The sequence below is a fragment of the Andrographis paniculata genome, unplaced genomic scaffold, assembly GCF_009805555.1.
Source record: "Andrographis paniculata isolate CXL003 unplaced genomic scaffold, ASM980555v1 Contig52END, whole genome shotgun sequence".
NCBI classification, from domain to species: Eukaryota; Viridiplantae; Streptophyta; class Magnoliopsida; order Lamiales; family Acanthaceae; genus Andrographis; species Andrographis paniculata.
In genome coordinates this window covers 6,206,051-6,218,569 of record NW_026137587.1, presented here as the reverse complement: position 1 = coordinate 6,218,569, position 12,519 = coordinate 6,206,051, and the positions used below count along the sequence as shown (strand labels likewise).

General features: G+C 30.4%; 3 protein-coding genes across 4 annotated transcripts; 1 reads left to right on the top strand and 2 right to left on the bottom strand.

The window, feature by feature from the left end:
- The first annotated feature begins 6,174 nt into the window (after nt 1-6,174).
- LOC127254702 (dof zinc finger protein DOF1.1-like) lies at nt 6,175-7,241 on the top strand. Its single transcript, XM_051279952.1, has one exon. The coding sequence runs from the start codon at nt 6,327-6,329 to the stop codon at nt 7,020-7,022; it is 696 nt and encodes a 231-aa protein (XP_051135909.1). The 5' UTR covers nt 6,175-6,326; the 3' UTR covers nt 7,023-7,241.
- A 1,039-nt stretch (nt 7,242-8,280) lies between these two features.
- Nucleotides 8,281-10,347, bottom strand: LOC127254641 (uncharacterized). 2 transcript variants are annotated; one of them, XM_051279859.1, is made up of 4 exons: nt 10,074-10,347; nt 8,988-9,190; nt 8,572-8,842; nt 8,281-8,396 (listed from the first exon to the last, which is right to left on the bottom strand). In XM_051279859.1, the coding sequence occupies exons 1-3, from the start codon at nt 10,161-10,163 to the stop codon at nt 8,587-8,589; spliced, it is 549 nt and encodes a 182-aa protein (XP_051135816.1). In that variant the 5' UTR covers nt 10,164-10,347; the 3' UTR covers nt 8,281-8,396; nt 8,572-8,586. The 2 variants fall into 2 exon arrangements, with proteins under 2 accessions (XP_051135816.1, XP_051135815.1); XM_051279858.1 differs by having other exon boundaries at nt 8,281-8,842; nt 10,074-10,346.
- Nucleotides 10,348-10,476: 129 nt separating this feature from the next.
- LOC127254640 (uncharacterized) lies at nt 10,477-12,519 on the bottom strand. Its single transcript, XM_051279857.1, has 4 exons — nt 12,130-12,519; nt 11,441-11,725; nt 11,081-11,236; nt 10,477-11,008 (listed from the first exon to the last, which is right to left on the bottom strand). The coding sequence occupies exons 1-4, from the start codon at nt 12,409-12,411 to the stop codon at nt 10,676-10,678; spliced, it is 1,056 nt and encodes a 351-aa protein (XP_051135814.1). The 5' UTR covers nt 12,412-12,519; the 3' UTR covers nt 10,477-10,675.

The following is a 12,519-nucleotide window of genomic DNA, read 5'->3' as shown; positions in this document are numbered from 1 at the left end:
TGTCCCACCTAAATATGTCTGTCTCACATAACTTGTCCTTTCTATTTTTAGAAATATAATTATGCACTTTAATTGCATTTTAAATTTTAAATTTTTTTAATTTTAATTAAACTATTTACTTATCTTAATCTTAATTTATAATTATTTTTACTAAATAATAATTATTTTTACTAATACACTTCTTAATTACTTACTAATTATATTTTACCTAAATTCCCATGTAGAATACACCCATATTACATGGGACGGATGGAGTAATAAATAAAAAAAATTACAATAAGGGGCTGTTTGGTTCGTGGATTTTGTGGGATTCCATGGAATTTGGATTTTAAAATGCTAATGAATCCATATTTGTTATAAAATTGATAATGAAATTTTAAGTGTATGGATTTTAAAATCCTGCAAATGCAGAATTTTTCAATAAGAGTGTACCCCCTGTTACTTTAAAATATCATGTCATTATATTTTTCATTTTACTATTATACCCTCATATAAAAAAATTATATTTCTTTTTCTTTTTAATATTAAATGTATATAAATATATATATTTACATTTAAATTATATTTTATTGATTTTATAAAATATTGGGATATAGTAGAAATAAAGTAAAAATGACTAAAATAACCTTATTAGTATGTGTGATATAAAAGTAATGACATTTGTGTAATATATTGTAAGTTGTAAGGATATTTATAATGTTAGGTAGATAGTATAGTTACTAAAAAAAAAGAAATGAATATTTTGTTATGGGACGGATTAAAATAGAAAAATGGATATTTTGTTATGGATGCAATGAATATTTATTTATAAAAATATTATATATATTTAATTCTTTTACTAAATAATTTAAATAAATTAATAATTTTAAATATCAATTAATAATTTAAATTTATTTTAATGGTGTATTAATTTTGTATTTTTAGTTTAAATTATTTTTTTTATATTAAATATGAGAAAGAATGTCGATAGTATAAAAAAATAATTAAATTGTCGTATTTTTTAGTGTATCGATTATATATTACAATATATATTTTGTATGAATATATATTATATCTTTTATTATTAATCGAAAATCGTATTAAATTTTTTTTTATTAGAATACACTAAATTTAGTAAAAAACAAAGTTTATGGAAAAAAAATAGATGTAAAGTTTAATTTATCACAATAAATAAAATTCGTTGAAGTATAATTACGTCATTTAAAATATCAAAAATCAAAATCCTTGAACCAAACACATGATATGATTCCAAATCTAAATACAATAAATCCTAGAAAAGTCTTTAAACCAACCAGCCCTAAATGTTTTAAATGAGAAAATAAAAAATAAAAAATAAAAAAATCTCAAAGCAAAAGAGCCTAATTAGCTCGGTTTTGATTCATACATTACCTAAATACACACAAGTAATTAATTAAAATGGATGGCTAATTGCATTTTATAAATTTTACTACATCTGTCTCATTATTTTTGTTTGATTTATTTTTGGCACGATTGTTTAGGTAATATGATTTTAATTAAAACAAAAAATTATTATTATTTTAATTTTTTGTTTGAGTATATTTTTATAAATTAATTTTAGAGAGGTTAAAAAAAAAAGTAGAAACATTTTAAATCATTTCAAATTTAAAATAAATAAAAAATGGACCAACTGAAGAATAAATAAAGGCCATTGATTTATTGCACGTGATGTAAGGCCCAGCCCATGTTGGTATGTGTATCTGTAGCCGCACACACAAATGGACATGTGATACAGACAAAAGCCATGCCTGTTTGTAGTAGTATGGATAATGGCATAATGCATACGTAGTTCTTTATTTGTTTTTATTTTCAATTTTTTTTTCTTAGCCAATATTAATCCGTTCACGATAATAAAACAATTATCAAATGATCAAAACTTACTGATGTGTTTCTTTAATACAATATTTTCAAATTTTACATGTACTATGCAAAATTTGAAAGAAAATATATATATATTTATATATAAATAAAAATCACATTAAACACGTATTTTGTATTATATATATCTATCTATATGTATATATATATCCATATCTGTTCATTATACAATACTTTTTTTTGGATCACGCTTTATTTGTTCAGTTTCTTATAAATACTAGAATCTAAACAAATACTATATAATTAATAAATAATTTAAAAATATATTAATAAAAAATATTATATAATATAAGTAATTATCAAATTTAAAATATAATTATTATTTAATGATAACAATAAATTTTGTAAAAAGAGAGTATAATAATAATAATAATAATAATAATAATAATAATAATATTATTATTATTATTATTATTACTAGTATTATTACATAGTGAAAGTACAGGTAGGAGGCAATGTGTGTGTGCTTGTTGTGGCATTATATTGTTGGGCGGATCGAAGCCGCTGTATCTTGCGTCCGCGATCCCAGGCGCCTGTCTCCCTTTATCCACTCTCTACATTCTACAATCCAAATTAATCAAAATATTGGATTTTTTTAAAGTATTTTTATTTGAAGATTTTTTTCTTTATTTTTAAATTAATATAAAGTATAGAAAAATATATTGTTAATATAAAAAATAATATTTTATGTTAAATATTAATTTTTGTAGAGAATAAAATATATATTGAAAATCACGTCGAAAATAAAATTACAAATAAATTCATTATTTAAATAAAAATTCAAATCAAAATTTTATTTCTAATCAATTTGGAATCACAAAGAAACAAACCTAAAATTTTTCATACTTTCATTTAATTTGAAGTTATTTTTTTGTAAATTATTTGATATAATATTTTCTTTAATATATATATATTAAATAATAATTTTAAAAGTTTCAAAAAAATCATTATATAAATCAAACCTAGATAATCGCGGTGCATGTATTTTTATATTTGAATTTTTTTACATTATATTTATTTATTGTAACTTTTACTTTTTTTTAAAAAATAAAAATACTATATTATTTTATTTGACAATATATTGTACTTCCTCCGTTCACGGATAAAGTATATATTTACTTTTGGCGTGGTTAGGTAAAAGTAGTGAAATGACATTTTTGCCCCTGCCTTTTAGTATAAAAGTAATGATGTGATATAAAGTAAGGTTATTTGTGGAAAAAAGTGGGGTATTTAATAAAATGATTATTTTGTAATTTGACGTCCTAAAATAAAAATTCGTATACTTTGTAATTGGACGGAGGTAGGGAATATTTAGATTATTTAGATCAAAATCTAAATCTTAATAGACAGAGATCCATCATGCTTCTAGTTTATTTTTTATAATAATAATAAACATAAATAAAATATAATAAAATTGTGATTTCACGTGGTCGCATCATAATTTAATTAACTATTATAATTACATAGGTGTATATATGTATGTGTGTGGGAACAGAAATCATTGTAGTTTAATTTAAACTAAGCATACCAAACTGGACTCCTACCCAAAAAAATTCCAGATTCAAAAAGGGCAATATTTAAATAAAATGGTAAATACTATTCCCTCCGTCCACAAATTAATATTCTACTTTTCTATTTGAAACATTTAATAACTATTGTCTTATTTTTTTTTTAAACACAAATTTTACATTTTTACCCTTCATTCATTTATTACTTTTTCATATCTACCATACAATTAAGGGCAAATTTGTTAATTCATAACAAAAAGACAATCACCTAAAAAAACCGTGTAAATATACTTTAGAACAATAGAAATTGTACGGAGGGAGTATAATATTACTATAATGTTTGTAACGAGATATTGAATTTTATTTTTCATTATTAATCTATCCTTGTGTGTCTAAAAATTATTCATTTATTTTTCAAAGAGTTAATAATAAATAAGGTTGGAATTGTGTGTCAACTTTAATTGCATCCGTTGGTTGGTCTGAAATAGTGTTGGTGAGTGACTGACAATTAGTTTATTTTTGTTAGTGTGTAATGAAAATTGAAGCAACCAATCAATCACATCAAAATCAAAATCAGAATAATTAAAAGTGACAATGAAATAGAAATATAAAAAAATGAGTTTTAATTAAATTTAATTTTAGGAGGAATAGAGAATAAATGAAAATAATTGGGGGTGATGATCATAGTTTTTGTGACTATAGTGCCAACTCTAATGTTCCCCTACTGCCTGCCTACCCTACACATACTTTTCATGAATAGATACCCAATTTAATCAATTTTAGCTTCGATCAAAAAATTATTATTATTATTTTTAATACTATTAATTTACAATATTATTTAAAAAAGTAATATGCCAAATATTTTTCTTTATTTAGACAGCAATTTCGTTAACTTTTAGAGTTTTGTAAAATTTCTGAAAATAAACAAAAATGAGGGTTTGTTCTTTTATGATTTTAAATCGAAACTAATATATTATTATAATTTAAAATATAATAATTTTTTTTTCACAAATTATCGTATTAAAATATTATTTATATTGACATTGTAAAAAATATCGACAATATTTATCAAAAATATTTTCTTTTTTCTAAAAAATAAGTATTTAGTCATGAAATATTAAACTAAGTACTATAATTTATTATTATTTTTTAAAAGAATTTCAAAATTTTTATAGAAATTTTTCAATCTAAACAGAACTCAATTTATTTGATCCAACACTGTTTAAATAAAATAAAAAATTCTTTCAGAACTATGACATCAAGTATTTTTAAAATTTTATTTAATATATTCAAAAAAATTATTATTATTATTTTCATTTAAAATATCAAATCAAATCAAATATTTATATTATATTATATTAATTCAAAATTTTGCTATTCTCGAGCACAAATACAAACCTTGAAAAAAATATCTAAATTTGCTGGATGATGTTTAATTAGATTTTGTTAACACAAAGTGTTAGTTATGTAAATAAAACATATATATATATATATATATATATTAATTAGTGATGCATGCGTGCATTTGGTGTAATGATGATCTTATTTGATACCATATATAAATTAATACCCTCACCCTCACCTTAACCCCACCACAATGTTTTTACAAATAGCAAAAATTATATGTATATATAGGTTGTTATTTTATTTTATTTTTTAATTTCATCTTATTCTAGTAAGAAGGAAATGAGTGTTATATATATATATATATATATATGCATATAGTTGTCTTAGTGCAAATCTATTATTGAATGTATTTAATCTTTGGTTTGGAAGTTAAAAGCTTTGTTTAAGCAACAAATTTTTACTCATTTATCATTATTTATTTTTTTAAAAATATTACATCAAATATATATATTTTTTCTTACAAAACATCAAATTAAATACTAATTTTTTACTTTTTTTTTTTCTTAACTTCCAAATTTTCAAAAACCTCCAAAAATCCGACCTAAACAAACCCAAAAGGTTTTTATTTTTGAATAGTATTTTGTACTTTGTTTAATTATATTTTAGAAATATTTTAATGGTCAAGTTGTATTGAAAGTGGTAACATTTTGAACTAAAAATAAATATATTAGATGTAGATTTGCCTAAACTATTCCAAACATTCAAATGCTTTGATTTTTTTTTTTTTTTTTTTTAATTCAAACTAGAATTATGAAAAAAAATCGTAATTGTGATTGGACTTTTTAATGTTTATTAAAATACCATATTAATTGAAAGTGTGAAATGCCTTCCACCCTATTCAAACATTTTTTTTTTTTAATTATTATTATAAGCTTCTAGAATGTAGTGAATGGATTTAGTAACATATATGTGCTCTAAAGTTTATAAAAATTTATAATTTTTAGTCGTTCAAATTTAAAATATTTATTATCAAATTATAAATTTTAAAGGGGAGGGATGTAGTATAAATAAAATAAAGATAGTAAGATTTAATAACTATATATTGCACTAACTATTGGAACCAAACACTACTTAAACTTACAAATTTATGGTATGATATCTTAATTACATTTTAAATAAAAACAAATGAATAATATATAGTAAAAATTACAAATAAATAGGATGTGATTTTTTTTTTAATATTAATAAATTACATTTTTTTTTTATGTGTATATATATATAAAAAAGGATGTGCTTTAAAACTTAAACTGACTCTTCTTCCTTTATTTTTATTTTTATTTATTTTTTTACTTTTTTTCAAGAACATAAAATATATATATATATATACATATGCATATACATGTATGTGTATATCCATATAGACAGAGAGATGGTGACACCCAAAACAGATATATAATAGAACGATAGATACACAGGCACAGACACAACACACAATCTCATCTTTTGATATACAATTAATTTTCCTTCTAATTTAAATCCCCAACAATTCATCATATTAATTACACACACAAATCCATGGGGTTGAAGGCCACAGAACCTTCCGGCGACCATTCATCGCCGGAGCCGCCACAACCGCCGCCACGGAAGTCGCCGGAATCCCTCAAGTGTCCGAGGTGCGGTTCCGACAACACCAAGTTCTGTTATTACAACAACTACAACAAGTCTCAGCCCCGACACTTCTGCAAATCCTGCAAGAGGCATTGGACCAAAGGCGGCACTCTCCGGAACGTCCCCGTCGGCGGCGGCCGGAAAACCACCAAACGCCTCCGGACCAATTTTCCGGCGGCCGATAGTGCCCAGCCGCCGCGCCGCCAGGGTCGCGCCGGATTATTACCTTTCGACGAGGAAATAATTAACACGCCGATGATTGGCGGCTCCGATTTAGCTGATACGACATCGTTGCATGACGTTAAGCCGCCTTTGTTGGATCAAAATCCGACTCCCAATCCTATAGTCATTAATGATCTCATTAATGATCAGTATTCTGGGATTAGTTTGTTCGATTCTTCTTATGTATCCGGCAATGGCGGCGCAATTCCAGTTCCGATTCCGAATCTAACTCCGAACTTGAATATGAATAACGATGTGGATTATTTGTCGAATAATTATTTCTGGAATTGGGATTGGAATTATTGGAAAGGGATCGGCGACGTGTTCGTGGGATCATCCGACGTTGTTTGGGACGATGTCTACGCCGAGACAAAACCCTAGCTAAGAAGCATCCTAGCCTGATCGAGTTTTAATTAATTAATTTAATTTGTTGTTTTTAAAATTTAAAATTTTGATTTTAAGGATTTGTATGCATAGGTTGATTAATAGTAGTTAAGATTGTTGGTTAAGGGCATGGTTCAGTTGTGTAATTTAATATAAAATATTGTACACTAGCTATTTGAATACCATATATAGTTTTCAAATTCTAGTATTTCTGGATCATATTCGACATGCATTCTGTTAATACTTTTTTGTTTCCTAATTCATATATGTATATATATACATATATAATGCAGTTAATACAAAACTATACAATAGAAGCCAATGAAGCATGATCAAAGCATTATTAATAAATTGTACTATAAATTATAGCTATAACAGCAGTCCGCTGGAGTCCAGTTGTTTTTATTAAAATGCGTGCATATATATACTATATAAAATGTGATATATATATAATAATAATAATAATAATAATAAATCAAAATCCATTCACCCTATACATACATACGTATACGTATACTAATCAGGACTAGCTAGTACTTGTATAGCCTATATATGTATATGTATAATGTGGAAATTGAAAGTAGGCGTGGTTGTCAGAATCAGAAGATATTGGGACAAAACAGAATGTGTAATTTGTGGTGCTGCTTGTTTGAGTTAGCAGCTACCTCATATGTGATTTTTATATACATTTCTGGAGAACATTATTAAAATTATTATTGAAAGATCAATGGATTGGATGGGGTCTCTTGACAAGCTGGGGTGGGGTGGGGGTGCCCATTTGATGTGTATATTATATAAAATTATATACATACATGTACAGACATGTAGGTATGTATATATATATATATTTGGAAGATTCTCTTTATGGATATGTACGTTTATTAGTACCGCCTTCTTTGAACACCAGAGTTTGTTAGTCTGTTTCCATTTGAGAGATCATTTAATTAACTATTTTTATATTATTTTAAATATGTGCCATTGATCGATTATTACTTTGGACGATTCAGTTCAATAACTTTTATACTGATAATTTTATAACATAATTAAGCACCCTAAGAAGAGCATTTTAAATCAAAACCTTACATGATAGACTTGATCAAGAAAGCATATGTAGGACCAGCCACCGTAGACCGTACCATATCATACCAAATTACCAACTCAATCACTTCTTACATACACAACGATCACTTAACATTGTCAAAAATATTTATTATATTGAATCATAGAAAAACAATATCTTAATAACAATTTGCAATTTTCGTAAAAAAATATTATTTTCTCCTACAAATAGTCTTTACATATAACATACAATATTGGATTCATCAAGATTTAAGGATCAACTCTTGACACCACAAAACCACCATTGATTACCTGAAAAATTTACATGGAATAAAACGAACTGCACATAGCAACTAAAATGCCAAACCTGAGAAATTTCTCACGAAAATATTACAAATGCATTTATTATCTCCTAATCAATAAAATTGATCATTCATAGCAACCTTTTCAACCCACAAGTATAGATGAATGTAAAGAACAGACAAACCTTATTTCGAGCCAGCTATATCGATCCCATTCGAATTCCGGTGTCCCGACTCCCGGGCGCGAGCCCATCGCTGCTCCTCGAATAGCTTACGTAAAATAGCCCCGAGAGTATCCCCGTAAAGACAATGAATGCAGCCCCCGCCCCAAAGACACCCTTCCTCAGAGTCTCGCAGGACGGAGGATTATCCGAAAAGTATGTCCTGTACTTGGTGTGGTAAGCGTTACGAACCGAGCCAGCCAATAAGCATACCTCAGCGATAAAGAACACGACCCTGCATGGTGAATGTTCGAATTCGATCCTCTTAAGTTGCTAGAAGTAATGAAATGTAAAGCTGGCTAATTAATACACATGAATTCATTCATCATGTAAGCAGAGACTTATTGAGATGGTGAAATTTTGGGTTGGGATTTATATACCAGCAGGTGATGAAAAAGACTATTGTACGAACCCGGGCACGGCCAGGCTGGAGAGGCCTCCCACAGCACAAGCACCGAGCGACTGCCATTATCAGTATTTGGCTAGCCGTTAGAAGCAATAGTGATCCCACGCCGAGGCCGGTGGCTATGTCCTTGTCGTAATGGCAATACTTGGAATTATTTGGATCAGTTTGAACTTTTGCCTGCATAAGTCATTTAGATAGAAGAGTTAGGGGTCTTCGCAAACCGGGGAAGTAATAGTCGCTGGATGGGATCATTCTTTTCGACAAAGCAATTCGGAGCATTGTTAGTACAACAAATATGTCATTTAAGCTCTGGACTTCCATGAGATTCTGAAGGCAGAATTGATCTTACATAAGTTCAGTTTGATATGCTCTTAGTAATTAAGAATGGCACCAAACTTTGATTCTAATTTTGTTCAGAGGGTACAATGATCAAGATACACACAAGCAAATACTACTTTGATTTAGATATAAATTGAATTCTTTGGTATCACCAGTTAGATGTGGCAAACTATAATATGCAAGGAATTTGTAGAAACCTTCTGCGTCAATGTTCATCGTCTTGCAAGCAAAAGAAGAGAAGTAAACAATGAAGATACCGATTACTATCTCCTCTTCCTTGGGTGTTCAAATTATTTATTTAAATAATTCATGTCTTCAATTCCAATGACAAATCCCAATTCCATCGATCAGGTGAAAGGAACTCTAGATTACTAGTACTTAATACTTTGAAGAGCTCTTCAAATTAGGGCAGAAATGCAACCGGTGAAAGAAAAATATGACAGCAGTCTAATTTATAGAATTGCGCACAAAATCAAATGCTAGAACAATCCTGCTCTCCAATTACAGGAGACAATCAAGTAAACTAAAACCTATAGGTTGATTATCACAAAGTTAAAATAGCAAAACATCGGAAAAATATAGCCATACGAACAATCAAATCAAATTGCAGAAACCCGTAGCAACCTCAGATCAAATCCACGCAAAAGCAACTGGAAATTACATCATGAAAAACGAAGAGGATAAGGAACGATACGCAGTGCAGAAGTTAGATAAAACTCACGGTAGACCGACGCTGCTCAGCAGCAACAGCGAGTGCAAAGGCGATCAAGTCCAAGACGAACACAATCGCCAGCAGCAATTTGGACACCATCTCCAAATCACCAATCCTCGAAGAACTGTTCTCTCTAAAATCAGATGCTCTATTAGCAGAAACTTGGTACAAACCACCAGAAAATTCGATAGAATTTCAACATACTTTCAACTCTGAAGAAGAAGAACAACTATACATACATGTAAAAGGCAAAGATTCTGCCGAGCGTGTGGACCACGCGAATAACCTTTCACAGCGGACTACCAAAATATTTCGTCAAAAAAAATAAAAATTAATAAAACAAAAATTTATAGATAAAGCTATCGTCCCTTTCAGCAGCTCTGTAAATAAATACGCAATCTGCAATAATATCTGAAAATTTAATGCACTGTATATTTAGCCTCTGCTCACATATCCTTTTTAATAATAAAGATAAAAAATACATCAAATATTAATCTAAAAATACATGTAAACTTAAATAAGTATATATATAATTAAAATACACAACCATAATCTATACGTAAATTCCATAAACCACAAAGCATACATAAGTGGGAACGAAATCCACAGATTCAGCTACCGTTTGGCTTCGAAGATTCCTTCCCTCGCCACACGGCCAATACTTCGTCGGTTCTGAACCGCTGAGTAAACGTCGATTCCTCGAGCGGCGTTGATATGCCGTGAGCATATGCGAGGAGCCCCGTGTACGCGATCATCGCGCCATTGTCGATGCAGTAGCGATCGTCCGTTGCGTAGAGCTTCCCGCCCCTTTCCGAGCACATTACGCGCATCATCTCCTGCAGACGCTCATTGCAGCCTACCCCGCCGACAATCAGGACGTCCTTCTTGTCGCAGTGCGCCATTGCGCGCTCCGTGATCTCCACCAGCATTGCAAACAATGTTTCCTATCGATTTTTTAGGAACATTTTAGCTTTTTTTGGGCGGGACGCGCAGAAAGAGTTTATTAGTTAGTTTACCTGTAGTGAGTAGCATAAATCCGCTGGGGTGCATTCGTTATCTTTGAGTTTCTCCTCGGCAGTCGCCTCGATGAAGCTCAATATCCCGCTAAATGAAACATCCATTCCTTTTACAACGTACGGGAGGTCTATAAATTTCTCGCCTTTCTTTGCGAGCTGTTGGAAGGTAAACAATCATCTCCGAGGCATGAGAAATCTTTACGTAATTTATGTAAAATCAAAACTTTTAATACTATTCGTAAGCATTGTATACTATTCCCAAAAATTTCCAAAACTTCCATCTAAATGGAACCTTAAACAGTTGTATGAATAACCCGAATTGCTGAAAAAAAGGAGATTTATATTTAGCTATGGGTGTACCTGCTCGATGTTGTAGCCCGGGCTCGGATCATTGGATAGCTTAAGGACCCTGGCAAATCGATCCAAACAATTCCCGACAGCGATATCTATTGTTTCTCCAAAAATTCGGTAACGGCCTTCGCTATAGGCGATGACCTGAGTATTTCCCCCACTGACGTATAAAACCACGGGGTCATCAGCACCCGTCACAATCCTCCCCATTTCGATATGAGCGACACAGTGATTGACGGCAACAATTGGCTTTTTCCAGAGCTGTGATAGCACGCGGATAACCACCGCGGCCACCTGTAATGGAGGTTTCGGCATTAATCTAAGCTAATATATTTCATTTCATATACTGAAGAATAACGAAATGGTAACGCTGCTGTTGATTGAAAGCAGAGAATAATGGAAATCTGTTGAAATTCAAATCTAAAACAAAGCAGAGTCCATTAAGTTCTAAGTAAATACACAAGATCAAAGAATATGAACGACATCCATTAAGGAACACAGCAATTTCGAATCATAGCTACTGTATATAATAACTGATCAATTAGTTCGATTTTACGAGCCATTGATGCAACCGATTCAAGCTAATTCACACAAACAGCAATATCCGAAACTCCACCAAGCATCAGTAACATTTCAGTATCAACTACGGCGTGGCTCAAATTGATGGAACACTAAAAACCGCAGCGGTTTTTCGATACCTGGAGCGGGGCACCCATGCCGGGGCCTTTGGTGTAGCAGAGGCAATCAACCTCATCCGCCGTAATCCCCGCCTCCTTCAACGCCGACTTAACGAGCGGAAGCACGTGCTGGAGATGGTGCTGAGCGGTTTCTCGGGGGAGAAAGCCATGCCCCGGCGGCGTAATGTAAGTATGACGCGGATTTGACAGAATGTTGCCGTCGAGAGTCACCACCCCCACCCCGATTTTGTTGGCGGATCCCTCAAACCCTAGCGCCACCAGCCTCTTCTTCTCACCCTCCATGATTTTTGGAGTCGCAGCAGAATCTAGGGTTTCCGCCTTCTAATTGATGTTCTTCAGCTTCGACCCATCGTACGGACAAATTGTATTCGGATTTTTGCATTTTTTTAA